Source organism: Danio aesculapii, chromosome 19 (genome assembly GCF_903798145.1).
Source record: "Danio aesculapii chromosome 19, fDanAes4.1, whole genome shotgun sequence".
In the NCBI taxonomy this organism is placed as follows: domain Eukaryota; kingdom Metazoa; phylum Chordata; class Actinopteri; order Cypriniformes; family Danionidae; genus Danio; species Danio aesculapii.
Window position 1 is genome coordinate 24,650,829 of NC_079453.1, and position 12,515 is coordinate 24,663,343.

At 36.0% G+C, this 12,515-nt stretch overlaps 1 protein-coding gene across 1 annotated transcript in view; it reads left to right on the forward strand.

Moving 5' to 3' along the window:
- The window catches only part of ctdp1 (CTD (carboxy-terminal domain, RNA polymerase II, polypeptide A) phosphatase, subunit 1), a 210,415-nt gene that overhangs the window by 893 nt on the left and 197,007 nt on the right, over nucleotides 1–12,515 (forward strand). The window contains exons 2-4 of the mRNA XM_056479626.1: nucleotides 4,410–4,493; nucleotides 4,686–4,779; nucleotides 8,442–8,570. Of these exons, the coding sequence (XP_056335601.1) occupies nucleotides 4,410–4,493; nucleotides 4,686–4,779; nucleotides 8,442–8,570 (307 nt within the window). The remainder of the gene's footprint in view (nucleotides 1–4,409; nucleotides 4,494–4,685; nucleotides 4,780–8,441; nucleotides 8,571–12,515) is intronic.

A 12,515-nucleotide genomic window follows, 5' to 3' on the forward strand; every position in this document is an offset into this window, starting at 1 on the left:
TTTGGTGCATTTGGATTGGCTGATACGGTTGTAGAGGGCGGAGTTTTGGAGTGAGGGTGTGTCGTTGAAAGCATGGAGGCGGTCTGAATAATACAGTAAAGTCTAACGTTAGTAGTGGTAGAGAAGCGTGCAACGTCGTGCAGGATTTCCACGTGCTTTATTGTTAGTCTTTTGCACTACAGGGTTGTTGAAGAAAAGTTTAAAGTTGTGGGATTAAACAGCCCTGATACTGAAATGAGAATTTTGTCGTCATTATTTGTATTATTAGTAGTAGTAGAAGTAGTAGTAGTAGCAGTGTTATTTTCTTTACTTCATGTTTATTGGAATCACGTCTTGACAATTTTTTACTTTAAAAGTATTACTTGAATTAAGTGCAGTACATGCTTAAATATGCAAAATACAAACTATTAAAACAGACAAAGCTTACATAGTTCTTTATTAAAATGCATCTTATTAAAATGCTAAATGTTTGTACAGTAGTTATAAGAGATTTAAGATCTTCAGTCCCTTCTGATTTTGAAAATATGAAACGGAATTAAGGAAAATCTGCGTTTATGTATAAAATAGGCATCTGCCGATATTATAAGATTCTGACGGTATGATAACCTTGGATAAAAATATAATGGTATAGGGATTACTGCTCTAAAATATAGCATTTTTAAATGTCTGAGTAAAAAACAACAACTTTTTTCCCCTTTGAACACAATATATTTTATTTTGAGAAACCTTTAAAATATTTAGCATCAGTAAACATGTCAGGCTGAATAAATTCAAATGAATCATTGGCTTCTGCTGTCTTCATTAGTTTCAAAATTACAGATTTCTTTACAATGTAAAATGACATCTTTGGATATATTTTCTGCTGGAGATACTGTTGTCCTAAAAACAATAAGGGCTCAACAATAAGGACTGCCTGATGGCCCTGGGCCAATGTGAGAGATGCTCGGGACAGTAGACAAGATTGTTTACTGGCCAGATTGGGCCAGCGCTGCTTTGTCACTAAAGTTTAATTTGCGTGTGACAGTGCAACTATTTGTCAATTGCGTGGAAATACAGTCTTAGAATCGCAAAATAGTTTGTGCTTTTAAGCCTTTAAATGCTACCTTCTCTGTGATGTTGTAAACACCATATACCTTTTCGATTCCTCTTATTTGATTGGATGTTGTGAGCATGTTGTTATTGTTATTATTATTTTTTATAAGATTTATTTTTTGTTTTTATTAAGAGGATAATGCAATATTTCAGACAGGAAGCGAAGTGGTATAGAGAGAAAGAGAGAGAGAGAGGAGGTAGGGACGGGAAATGTCCTTGAGGCTGGGATTTAAACTCGGGATGCCCTGAAGTGCTTCTGCACCATATGTCAGTGCGCTAACCACTAGGCTATTGTGCTGACAAGCATGTTATTTTTGTCTGTAACTTGGTAACAACCAGTACACCGAAGAGACGGCAACATCAGATTATGAGGTTAATGTCTGATAATGTCTCATAAATGTCTGAGACATTACCCACATAAATGTCTGAAGCAGACATTTATGTGGGTACAACACGTCAAAAAAAATGAAGCAAGGTTTTGCAGTTTGTCATCAGTTTGGCAAAGAAGCCACCTTTTGTTAAGTCATTTAGTATTGCAATAAAATACCTGCACATTTTTCCAAACTGTTTTTTTTGTATCCATAACACTTAGAATTTATTAATACATTGAAATATATATATTTTTAAATATTAAAATTCAAAATTAACAGACGTTATTTTTGACACATTATTTAAAATATGTGGCTAAGAAATACAGTTGAAATCAGAATTATTAGCCCCCTAAATATTAGCCCCCTCTTTATTTTTTCCCCAATTTCTGTTTAACAGAGAGACGATTTTTTTTCAGCACATTTCTAAACCTAATAGTTTCTAATAACTGATTTATTTTATTTTTGCCATGATGACAGTAAATAATATTTGACTAGATATTTTTCAAGACACTTTTATACAGCTTAAAGTGACATTTAAAGGCTTAACTAGGTTAATTAGGTTAACTAGGCAGGATAGGGTAGTTAGGCAAGTTATTGTATAACGATGGTTTGTTCTGTAGACTATCGAAAAAATATATTAGCTTAAAGGGGCTAATAATTTTAACCTTAAAATGTTTTTTAAAGAGCCCATATTATACATGAAATAGGGTCATATTTAGGTTGTAAGGGTCTCCAACAACAGTCTAATATGCATGCAAGGTCATAAAACACTTTTATGGTCTTATAATCTGCATTTATTTTTACCTAATTATCCCAACGACTCCCATATGAATCGTTCAGCGATTCATTTGTTCCCAACCCCCTCCTCAGCGCGAAGCTAATCTGCGCTGATTGGACCGATGACAGCCTGCTGCGATTGGTCGACAGTGACAGGCTTCAGCACGAGACAGAGTGAAATGCCCAGCTGGTAATCAACTATATAAAAGTAGTCACAGTGCACACGCGCTTCATAGTGTAAGGCTTTTTTCACACACACACACACACACACACACACACACACACACACACACACACACACACACACACACACACACAACCCTCCTCAGAAGAACTGGGGAGATCGACGCGAGTCGCCTAGCCTCTCCCTCTCTCTCTCACACACACACAACGCTCCTCAGAAGAACTAGGGAAAGCGACGCGAGTCTCTCTCTCTCTCTCTCTCTCTCTCTCTCTCTCTCTCTCTCTCTCTCTCTCACACACACACACAACGCTCCTCAGAAAAACTAGGGAAAGCGACGCGAGTCTCTCTCACACACACACACACAACGCTCCTCAGAAGAACTAGGGAAAGCGACGCGAGTCTCCTGTCTCCTAGCCCCTAGGCGTCACAAACTCGACCTGTTCTTTTTCTCTCTCTCTCTCACACACACACACACACACACACACATAAACACATCACGTTCCTCCTCAGAACTAGCGAGATCGATACCTCTCCTGTCTCCTAGCTTACGATCGCCATAGCAACGACAAACGGCAGTGGAACGCGAGCTCACAAAAGCCTTTAACGTTAAATCCGTAAACAAAGCGGCACGCGTCGCGTTTTTAAAGTGGCTTACATGTGATAAGAGAATATAAAGAGTAACCGCGTGTACTGTACCAAGTTAACAAGTAACAAAACACAATAAATACATAATTTGCAAGTTAAAGGAGGCAACAATTTTAATCGCACTTACTTACACTAGTGAATAAACCTCAACCACTGATTCTTCACAGTTCACAACTCATCTTTGGGTAGAGACTGTCAATATTATCCATCTGAGCACAGCGTGACTTCATTGGACCGGCGGCGTCTGTGTGTGTGTGTCTAGTGTTTTTTCTGTGTAAGTGGGCGGGGCCGCAGGTTTCAAATCTCCCTGGTTTGCGCGCATAACTACTGGCGAGGCTTGTGTTTCGTGGCTGCGTCATCGCGAAACACCTAATGACTCGTTATCAAGACGACTCGTTTGAAGCACTATGAGTCGACTCTTTTATAGATGAATCAATAGTTTTAAACACTGTACACTTACAGATTTAAGCCTTAGCTGGATATTTCACTTCACTTAGAGCTGTGTTACACACTACATGGAAGGGCATTTTCAAAAACCCATAATATGGGCTCTTTAAAAATTAAAAACTGCTTTTATTCTAGGCGAAATAAAACAAATAAGACTTTCTCCAGAAGAAAAAATATTATCAGACATACTGTGGAAATTTCCTTGCTGTGTTAAATATCAATTGGCAAATATTTAAAAAATAAAATAAATTATAATTCTGATTTCAACTGTAGCTATTAACTTTTTTCTTTTTTGGTGGTACCAGTAAAAAGTTTGGCGGGGCAAGTATAAATCTGAACCAGTGGCCCAAGTGAGCCAGTGAAAAAATCCTTAGCATTAAACCCTGTTTTACATATACAGTAGGAACGGTTTAGCAGAACATTTTGGCGTATTCAATACTCTGATTTTCCAAACCGCGGTATACCTTGAAAACGTTTATCAATCCATGCATAGTAGAGAATTCAATACTGTTAACCCAAAACATCACAAATCAGTGAGATGGCACCAGAATTCTTCCAATAATCATCTATGACTGGCTAGTAATTAGAAAAAATATGTATAAAAAATGTATAAAAAATGCTCATTAACAGTAGAGGGTGCTGCATGCATTAGAAATGTTGGTCAAGTTTTTATTTATTTATTTAATTTTGTCACCTGAAAGTTATTGTATTTGTAAAAGCAATTAAAATGCCAAATATTGCCCTCACATTGGAGTTTGAAGAACATCTTTTCACACATTTTCCCAGTCTATTTATGAATGTACATACTATGGGGTATAAAAAGTATACAAATATTTGTACATTTGAAAATGACTTTGCTTATTTGTACACATATTTCTCTTCTTTTTTAACAGAACTGTGATAGCCAAGGTGGAAGAATGCAGTCATCCCATTGTAATGAAGGGCTTGTGTGCAGAATGTGGCCAGGATTTAACTCAGTGAGTCGATGTATTCCTGTGTTTTTCTCCTGTTCAGAATTGTTTTGACGAAAAAAAGCAAATGACGTCTGTAAAGCTATTATTGTCTTACCATGTTTTTTCCACTTGTCTCTGCTCTTAGAGACATTTCTGGTAGAGAGTTGAATTAACTAGATGGTGCTGAAGATGCTCTTCTATTTCTCTGCTTTCCAGAATGCAGAGCAAGAACGGAAAGCAGCAGGCGCCCATCTCTACCGCGACCGTTTCCATGGTGCACAGTGTCCCCGAGCTGATGGTCAGCTCAGAGGTGAGTGCCTGAAGTCTGACACCTCTGCGGATGGAGATTCATATAGGGGAAGACTGTAACAAAGTGGAATATTGGGGCCAGTTGTCGAGCATCGTTGATAGTAGTATTTTTTCCATATTTTCTTTTGCTAATTGGGATTCATAAAAAAATTATTTCGTACAGGGTTCATACAGCCCTGGAAAACCTGGGAAAGTCATGAAATTTTGACAAGGCATATTTTAGGCCTGGAAAAGTTTTGGAAAAACAATTAAACCCAAAATGTTTTGAAAAAGTAATGGAAATTTGTATAACAAATAAATGTGTACTTGAATATATTTGAAATGATAATAGAATTGTGCAGTTCGTCTCTTCACGTGAAGTTTGCTATGTGAAGTAATACAGCAACTTGCTTTTGCAAAGAATGCCTCTCTTTCACTCATTCACCATTAATTAAGCTACATTTTAAGTGTGGTTTCCAGAAACAATCTCTAATTACAGGGATAAGATACTGTGGTTGCTAAAAGCTAATTTGTACTTTTGTTATCTTATGAAAACACAAGCCAACTTTTCTAACACATTTTCATACAGACAGCAAGATATTTTCTAAAAACAAGTTTACAGATTAAAAATAAAACAAACTACATAGATTGTTGCTCATTTTTTGAGATGCTGTAATAAATTTTAATGTGCATTTTTTTTTTCCAACATTAGGTCATTAATACATGAGTAATAGTCAGTAGTAATGTGAATTCCAATATTACAGATTTGATTTGCAAAAAAAAGTATTTGAAAATTGAATAATGGAAAATAATGTAGGTGCTTAATACAGTGAATTAAACGGCTCATTTAACATTGGTAATTATTAGAAGAGTAACTGATCATGGTTGATCCGTGATCCGTACCGATCACAACCCACAGTTCGGAACGCACATGACCTGCGAATTAATAACTTTTTTTGAACTTGTAGTTAATCCAACTATTATAACAATTGCAGAGAGAGTATCAGAGAGAGACCCCCTGCGTCATTCAAATCACGTGGATGAAAGCATTTTGGCTTTCATGTAAAATATAATGATGACGGAAAATGTTGTGATGAGACTTGAAGGCTTTCGTAGGTTATTAATTAAAGGTGTTTTCTGTCACTGTTGGTTTAGCCTGCATGAATGCATTCAGTATAAAGCTGCACAATTAAACATTAAAAGATCGGGATCTCTATTCAAACCCGCGCAACATGAATGATAAATGATAATGATTTACATATGATTATTAATCCTTGGAAGTGCTGCATTCAAAGCTGCATTTAATTGAGAGCGATTCAGTTTTTACTAAAGGCCATAGAATAATTTTTTAAATCTAGATTAATCTCACTGTAATCTTGGAATTAATCTAGATTAAAATGGCTCATTTGAATTCTGCCGAAGGCATTCAGAATATGTGTGCTACCAAAGTGTCAAGAACGGGTTTCTCAAGCCAGGTGGCACATTAGACCAGGGGCTCATCTATTGTTTCTAAAATGCATTACAAACTGCTTGAGAAACTGTTCTACTATGATAATTGATGAAGAAAATAAATTATGTTCAATAAGATGTACTTGTGTTTACTTACTGTTTATTCAGTTAAACATGAATTTTGAACTGTAGGCCTACATAAGCTTGAAACAGCAATTTTTGCTTACCTAAAGTCATATCTTTAGAAATGCAATTAAGACGTGGAGTATGCAGATATTAGTGGCATAATTGAAGTAAACACCGCAATCAAACTATTACCGTCATGTAGGACTTTTCGCCATAATTTCAGACAAGATCCACAAACGCGTCTATCAGTAAAGGACCGCACACACACACACACACACATTGCAAAATGTGGAAGTTTTTTTCTTTCCATTCGGCGTGCGTTATTAAATTCCATAACACTCTCACCATTCCTTACTCCTTGTTTACATCTAATACCCCAGTTTGTCACGGGGGCATAAATGAAATGTTTATGAGTGAAAGTGGAACTGCCGAACTGCAGTTAAAGTCACCCAAAATTACAGAAAACTCTTACATGTACGCAGGTAGACATCCGCGCTAAAATATCAAGGTGAAAGTCATCATAGCTTGCGATAAAAGTCTCGCTTTAACGCAGCACGTTAATGCCGATATTGGCCTGCCACAAGTTTTTACACTTTTTAGTCCCTTACAAACAATTAAATAACAAAGAAGTACTGGGAGAACAGTTTATAGTTCAGATACTGATGTTTATGGTAAAGATTAAAATCACCGTTTAATGGAACTTGACGCTGGTGAATGTTATAGCAATTACATTGTGTAACCAATAGGTAGCGACAAATGGTTTTTGTAGTAATTTTTTTGTATTAATGGAAACCAAATGACATGTCACCTCCATTTTATATTTAATTTTTTTGCTGATCCAAAAAACGGTCCGATCCGTGACTCAAAAACCGTAGTGTGATCCGAACCGTAAGATTTCTGATCTGTTACACCACTAGTAATTATATTTGAGGAAACGCTATGTTGTAGTTTTTTTGCAACATATGCATGCATTCATTCATTCATTCATTCATTTTCTTTTCGGCTTAGTCCCTTTATTAATCAGGGGTCGTCACAGCAGAATGATTCATGTAAATGGGCCAAAAAGAACTTCATTCTGTACAACTTAAACTGTTTTGTGCTAAACAGACAAAAATACACCAAATTATCAATTTACCTTTAACAATTTCAAAAATCATTTACTCATCTTCCACTTGTTTCTTCTGTTGAACATAAAGGAAGATAAACAGAACATTTAAATAAAAAAATAAATAAAAAAAACATTGACTTCCATAGTATTTTTGTATTCAACAGAAGAAAGAACTTCATAAGGGTTTAGAACCACTTGAATGAGAGTAAATGGTGTGTATCAGTACATTGGTTCTGTTTGTTAACTGTTACAGTGACCACAGTGTGTGTAATGATATTACGCAGCACTGTTACCATGCTGGCTACAGCCATGATAAAAGCAAAGCTCCTTGATCTTGGTCGAAATGCTAATGGTCTAATTAAATTTAATGATTTATGCTAAGCTAAGCTAAAAGTGCTCTTGTCAAACCTGGAGATTGGCTGAATGGATAAAAAACAATCATTAAACTTAGCTGATTAAATGTGTTTTCCAGGTTCTTATACGTTCAAATTGTTCAAAATAAATTGTATAAAAATATTACAAAATATATATATGTAGTAAAGGGGTGGTGTGGTGGCGCAGCGGGTAACAATGTCGCCTCACAGCAAGGTCACTGGTTTGACCCTCGGCTGGGTCAGTTGGCATTTCTGTATGGAGTTTGCATGTTCTCCTGTTCGTGTGGGTTTCCTCCGGGTGCTAAATTGTCCGTTGTGTATGTGTGTGAATGAGAGTGTTTGGGTGTTTCCCATTGATGGGTTGCGGCTGGAAGGGCATCCGCATAAATCATTATCCGCGTAAAACATATGCTGGATAAGTTGGTGGTTCATTCCGCTGTGGTGACCCCTAATTAATAAAGGGACTAAGCAGAAAGAAAATCAATGAATAAATATAGTAAAGGTTAAATAACTTGTAAAAAATCACAATAAACTGTACATATAACAGTTAACATCTTAGGATAAAACAGTATTAATAAATGATAATAATCAGTATTTTTCTTTCTTATCTCTCTCTTCTGTGAGCAGCAAGCGGAGCAGATTGGCCGAGAGGACCAGCAAAGACTTCACAGGAACAGGAAGTTAGTGCTGATGGTGGATCTGGACCAAACGCTGATCCACACCACTGAGCAGAACTGCCAGCGAATGTCCAACAAGGTACCAGTTAAACACTTCATAATACTCTACCTTTGGAAAAATTTGATAAGATGCAATTTTGCAAGACCATATTAATTGCGCAGTAGGTGATTGTCCTCAGAAACTTTTTTTGTTGTGCTGGTTAAAAGTCTCATTAAAAGTAATGATTAAAGTAAATGATCTGAAAGGGCTTCTGCCAAAAATGCAGAATCAAAACTTTTTAAATCCTGAGTCTATCGGAGTTAGTTCTGTACGCTGGAGGGAAATTACGTTATGCAGTTCAAAACAACGGTCTGAGGTGCGTTTCCCAAACAACTGAACAACTGAACTATCATAGTATGATGCATCGTTTGGGAAAAGAACAATGTAGTGACGAGTGTTTCCCAAAACCCCTAGTTTCTCTGTCGCAGATCCATCATTTGATCCACTTCAGTTATAACGTAAAATGCCCATAATGATGCTTTTAACCGGGTGGAGTAACAACTTCCTTAGAGAAGAACCCCATAATTTTTTGTGCAAATTATATTGTTTTACACGCATAAAAAAAAAAAAAAAAACAATATTAGTTTTGGTAAAAACATGCATTCGTTTCCCATATTAATTGAAATATATGTAAACAGCACATATAGGGTCTGTGTTTCCTTTACAAATATTATTGAGAATATGACATATTCTATTCTAATGCATAAAATCACTTACAGCTAACACGTATTCTAATCTCATATATAAATCATATAAATAAACAAATAATGAGGCTATTTATTAAGAATTGAAATTTAATATTTATTATTCATTAGGAAATGAAAAAAAAATCATAATATAATAATAATATTAGTAATATTAATGATAATGACGATTATTATTGTTTTTTTTTTTTTCTTTTTGGAAAAGTCTACTTTTAGAATTTGACCCATGTAAACGACTGTAGAAATGTTCTAACCAACAGGCCCATGTCATACAGTACAGATACTTAATAAATAACCTACTATAAATTAAAAGAATTAACGGATGCTATGTTTTTTGTTTTCACAAGCTTTTGGAGACGTAACATAAATTCCGCTTTTAAATAATAGGTCTTTCGCCATGAGCCACGACTGTGTTCCAAATGACGTCAATGTGTCTAAGTGCACTGAGAAGAGAGTGCAATTTTGAACATAAAGATCGCTAAAACTGAACTGTAAAAATAATGTGAAAGAATTACAACAGCATGCTTGATCCACACGATTGGTTTGGGCCGGGGCGTGTCCGGCCAAGCTCCTCCGTCCTGGTGAGGTCACGTAATTTGCGACAAGCTTGGGAAGGTGATGTGACGCTCTCCACATGTAGTGCAAGCATAGAGCGCAACAGACGGCGCAAGTAAGTTTACGTACTCCTGATGGGAGAAAGACGAGTTTAAACAGTGGCTGAAGCCTTTCGCTGAAAACAACTACATAATTTATTCTTTCAAGCTTTGTTTCTTCCGAGCTTATCTAAGTTCTGTTGCATGGTTGTGCTCCATTGATTTATTTAACTACAAGTGTTTAACAACAACTGTTTATGAAGTTAAAGGGTTGATACTGATTAGAACTTGAAGTGGCGATGAGGTCTTAAAATATTCTGAGAAGGTCTTTAAAAAATCTTAAAAAGGTATTGAAATTACCTTTAGGATTCCTGCATATACCTTTTACTAAAGAAAAAATAGACTGTAAACTGTACGGCAAAAAAATGCTTTTCTTACTTCGATGTTTTGTCTTCTTTCTTGTCCAAATATCTAAAATTTTATATCAAGAAGCATTTTCAAGCAAAACATATTGTCTTGTTTTCAGAAATAATATGCCAGTAATAAGTGAGTTTTTCCTTAAAACAAGCAAAATAATCTGCCAATGCAGTAAGAAAAATTATCCTGTTTTTTCTTTTGACATAGCTGACCCAATTGAGTTTTTCTTTTAAACAAGCAAAATAATCTGCCAATTGGGTCAGCTATGTCAAAAGAAAAAACAAGATTATTTTGCTTACCCCATTGGCAGATTATTTTTCTTGTTTTAAAGAAAAACTCACTTAATTTTGGCATATTATTTCTGAAAACAAGACAATGTTTGCTTGTCTAGAAAACTCTTCTTGATTTAAGAATTTTTAGATATTTGTACTAAAACTTTGGACCAGAAATAAGACAAAAAACTCTAAGTAAGAAAATAATTTTTTACAATGTGACCCTGAAGTTTTAAATGAGACTAAAGCCTAGTTCACACTACATGACTTAAACATCGGCAGATCGCTGTGGCGTTCACACTGCATGACTTGATTTTGTGTCTTTTAACCACTGTGGTCTTCACACTACGCGACACAACGTAAATGATCCACAAGAGTGGGTCACACATTACATGATCTGACAACAACTCCTTCCCCAACAGCTCAATCAAGCTACTAAACCACAGCCAATGAAATTTTGAGGGAGGAGCCGTCAGCTCCTGTTTGAAAGTGAAAATGAAAGTGAGGCCCAGACCTTTGCGCTTTCTAGTATCTTAACTACATATTTATAGGTTGTATTACCAAAAAGATAATACTAGTATTAGGGTAATGGTGTTATAAAATATGACGACAGACATTCAAAACTTAATTTTAATATCTCAATAGAAGCTTTGAATGTAAATATTACGTGACAATACGCTGTCTTGTATGAGAACGGTCAGAATGACCTGTATGGCAATTTTAATAGTTACAGAATTCTAGTTCCACTGTTAATATAGCCCACTCTCGTGTCTGTGTTAACACAGAATGAAGTGCATCGATGGCCATTCTGGCCAATCACAAACGTTTCTGTTGTGCTCCTGAGCACAATGGCCATTCAGCTCATGCTGAAATACTCTCTCAATGGCTGCAGCTCATCCCTACATCTGACCACACGTGGGGTCGAGTCGGCCGACTGCTCTGGAATATTCAGCATGCTAGATATTGAATTTTCGTTTGCGAGGTGTCGGCGACGCGTCAGCGAGCCTCTTTGATGTGTTGTTCAGTAGTTCACACATAAAGACTGCCGAGCACCCCCAGATATTTTCCTGATCACAGCCCGATCTGTCAGCAATCTCGTTAACTTCCAAGTCTGGCTCAAATCAGGCTTAAAATCCTGTAGTGTGAACTAGGCTTAATTAAAAAAAAATCATGAACAATTAAAATCATTATTTATGTGCTTCACAGATTGTTTAGAAATATTCGTTAGTGATGTCATTCTGAGCATTATTATAGTAGCATACACTCAGAAAATGACTTTGCTGTTTGTTCTAACTACTTATTTAAAATGAGTTGAAGCAATTCCTAAAAAGTTTTGGAGACAAGTTAATTGTTATATGTTCAGTCCATTTAAATTGGTAAAAATGATTAAGTTAACTTAGTCAGTTTGTGTTGGGACAACATGAAGGAATTGTGTGGAATCCAGCATTTTTACAGTGTATATTACTTTTATTTTTATTGATTTCTTTATGCCCTTATTTTGTTTTTAAGCCACTGCTTTAATCCATTATCAGTGTACAGCTTTGATGTTTTCAACAGATTTATCCACAATTCCTTCATTCTGTTTGATGTTGGCAAAAAAAACAACAACATATAGAGAGACGTACAGTATTCTTTCTTACTTCTTGGTGATCTCATTTGCATATTTCATTGAAGCGGAGCTGCTGTGGGTGTTACTGTGGCTTTGAAGAGCCTAAATGCAGCAGAGCATTGATTGAGTCCTTTTAAATGACTTCACATCTTGCTTTTTTCTCTCTCTGTAATCTTCCATTTTTTTGATTCATTCTTCTCGTAGGCGTGAAGACGCTTTCATCTTGCGTTCGCTCAATAGATCAGCTCAAACAAAAAAGTATTTCAGATCTTAATACCGCACGATTACCAGACCATTAACTGCGCTATCAGAGGCTCAAATGGTTTGTTCGCAGACTGTGTTATGTCTGCTATTAGAATCATTGTCAGCGTGTTGTTTTCTAAAGCTTT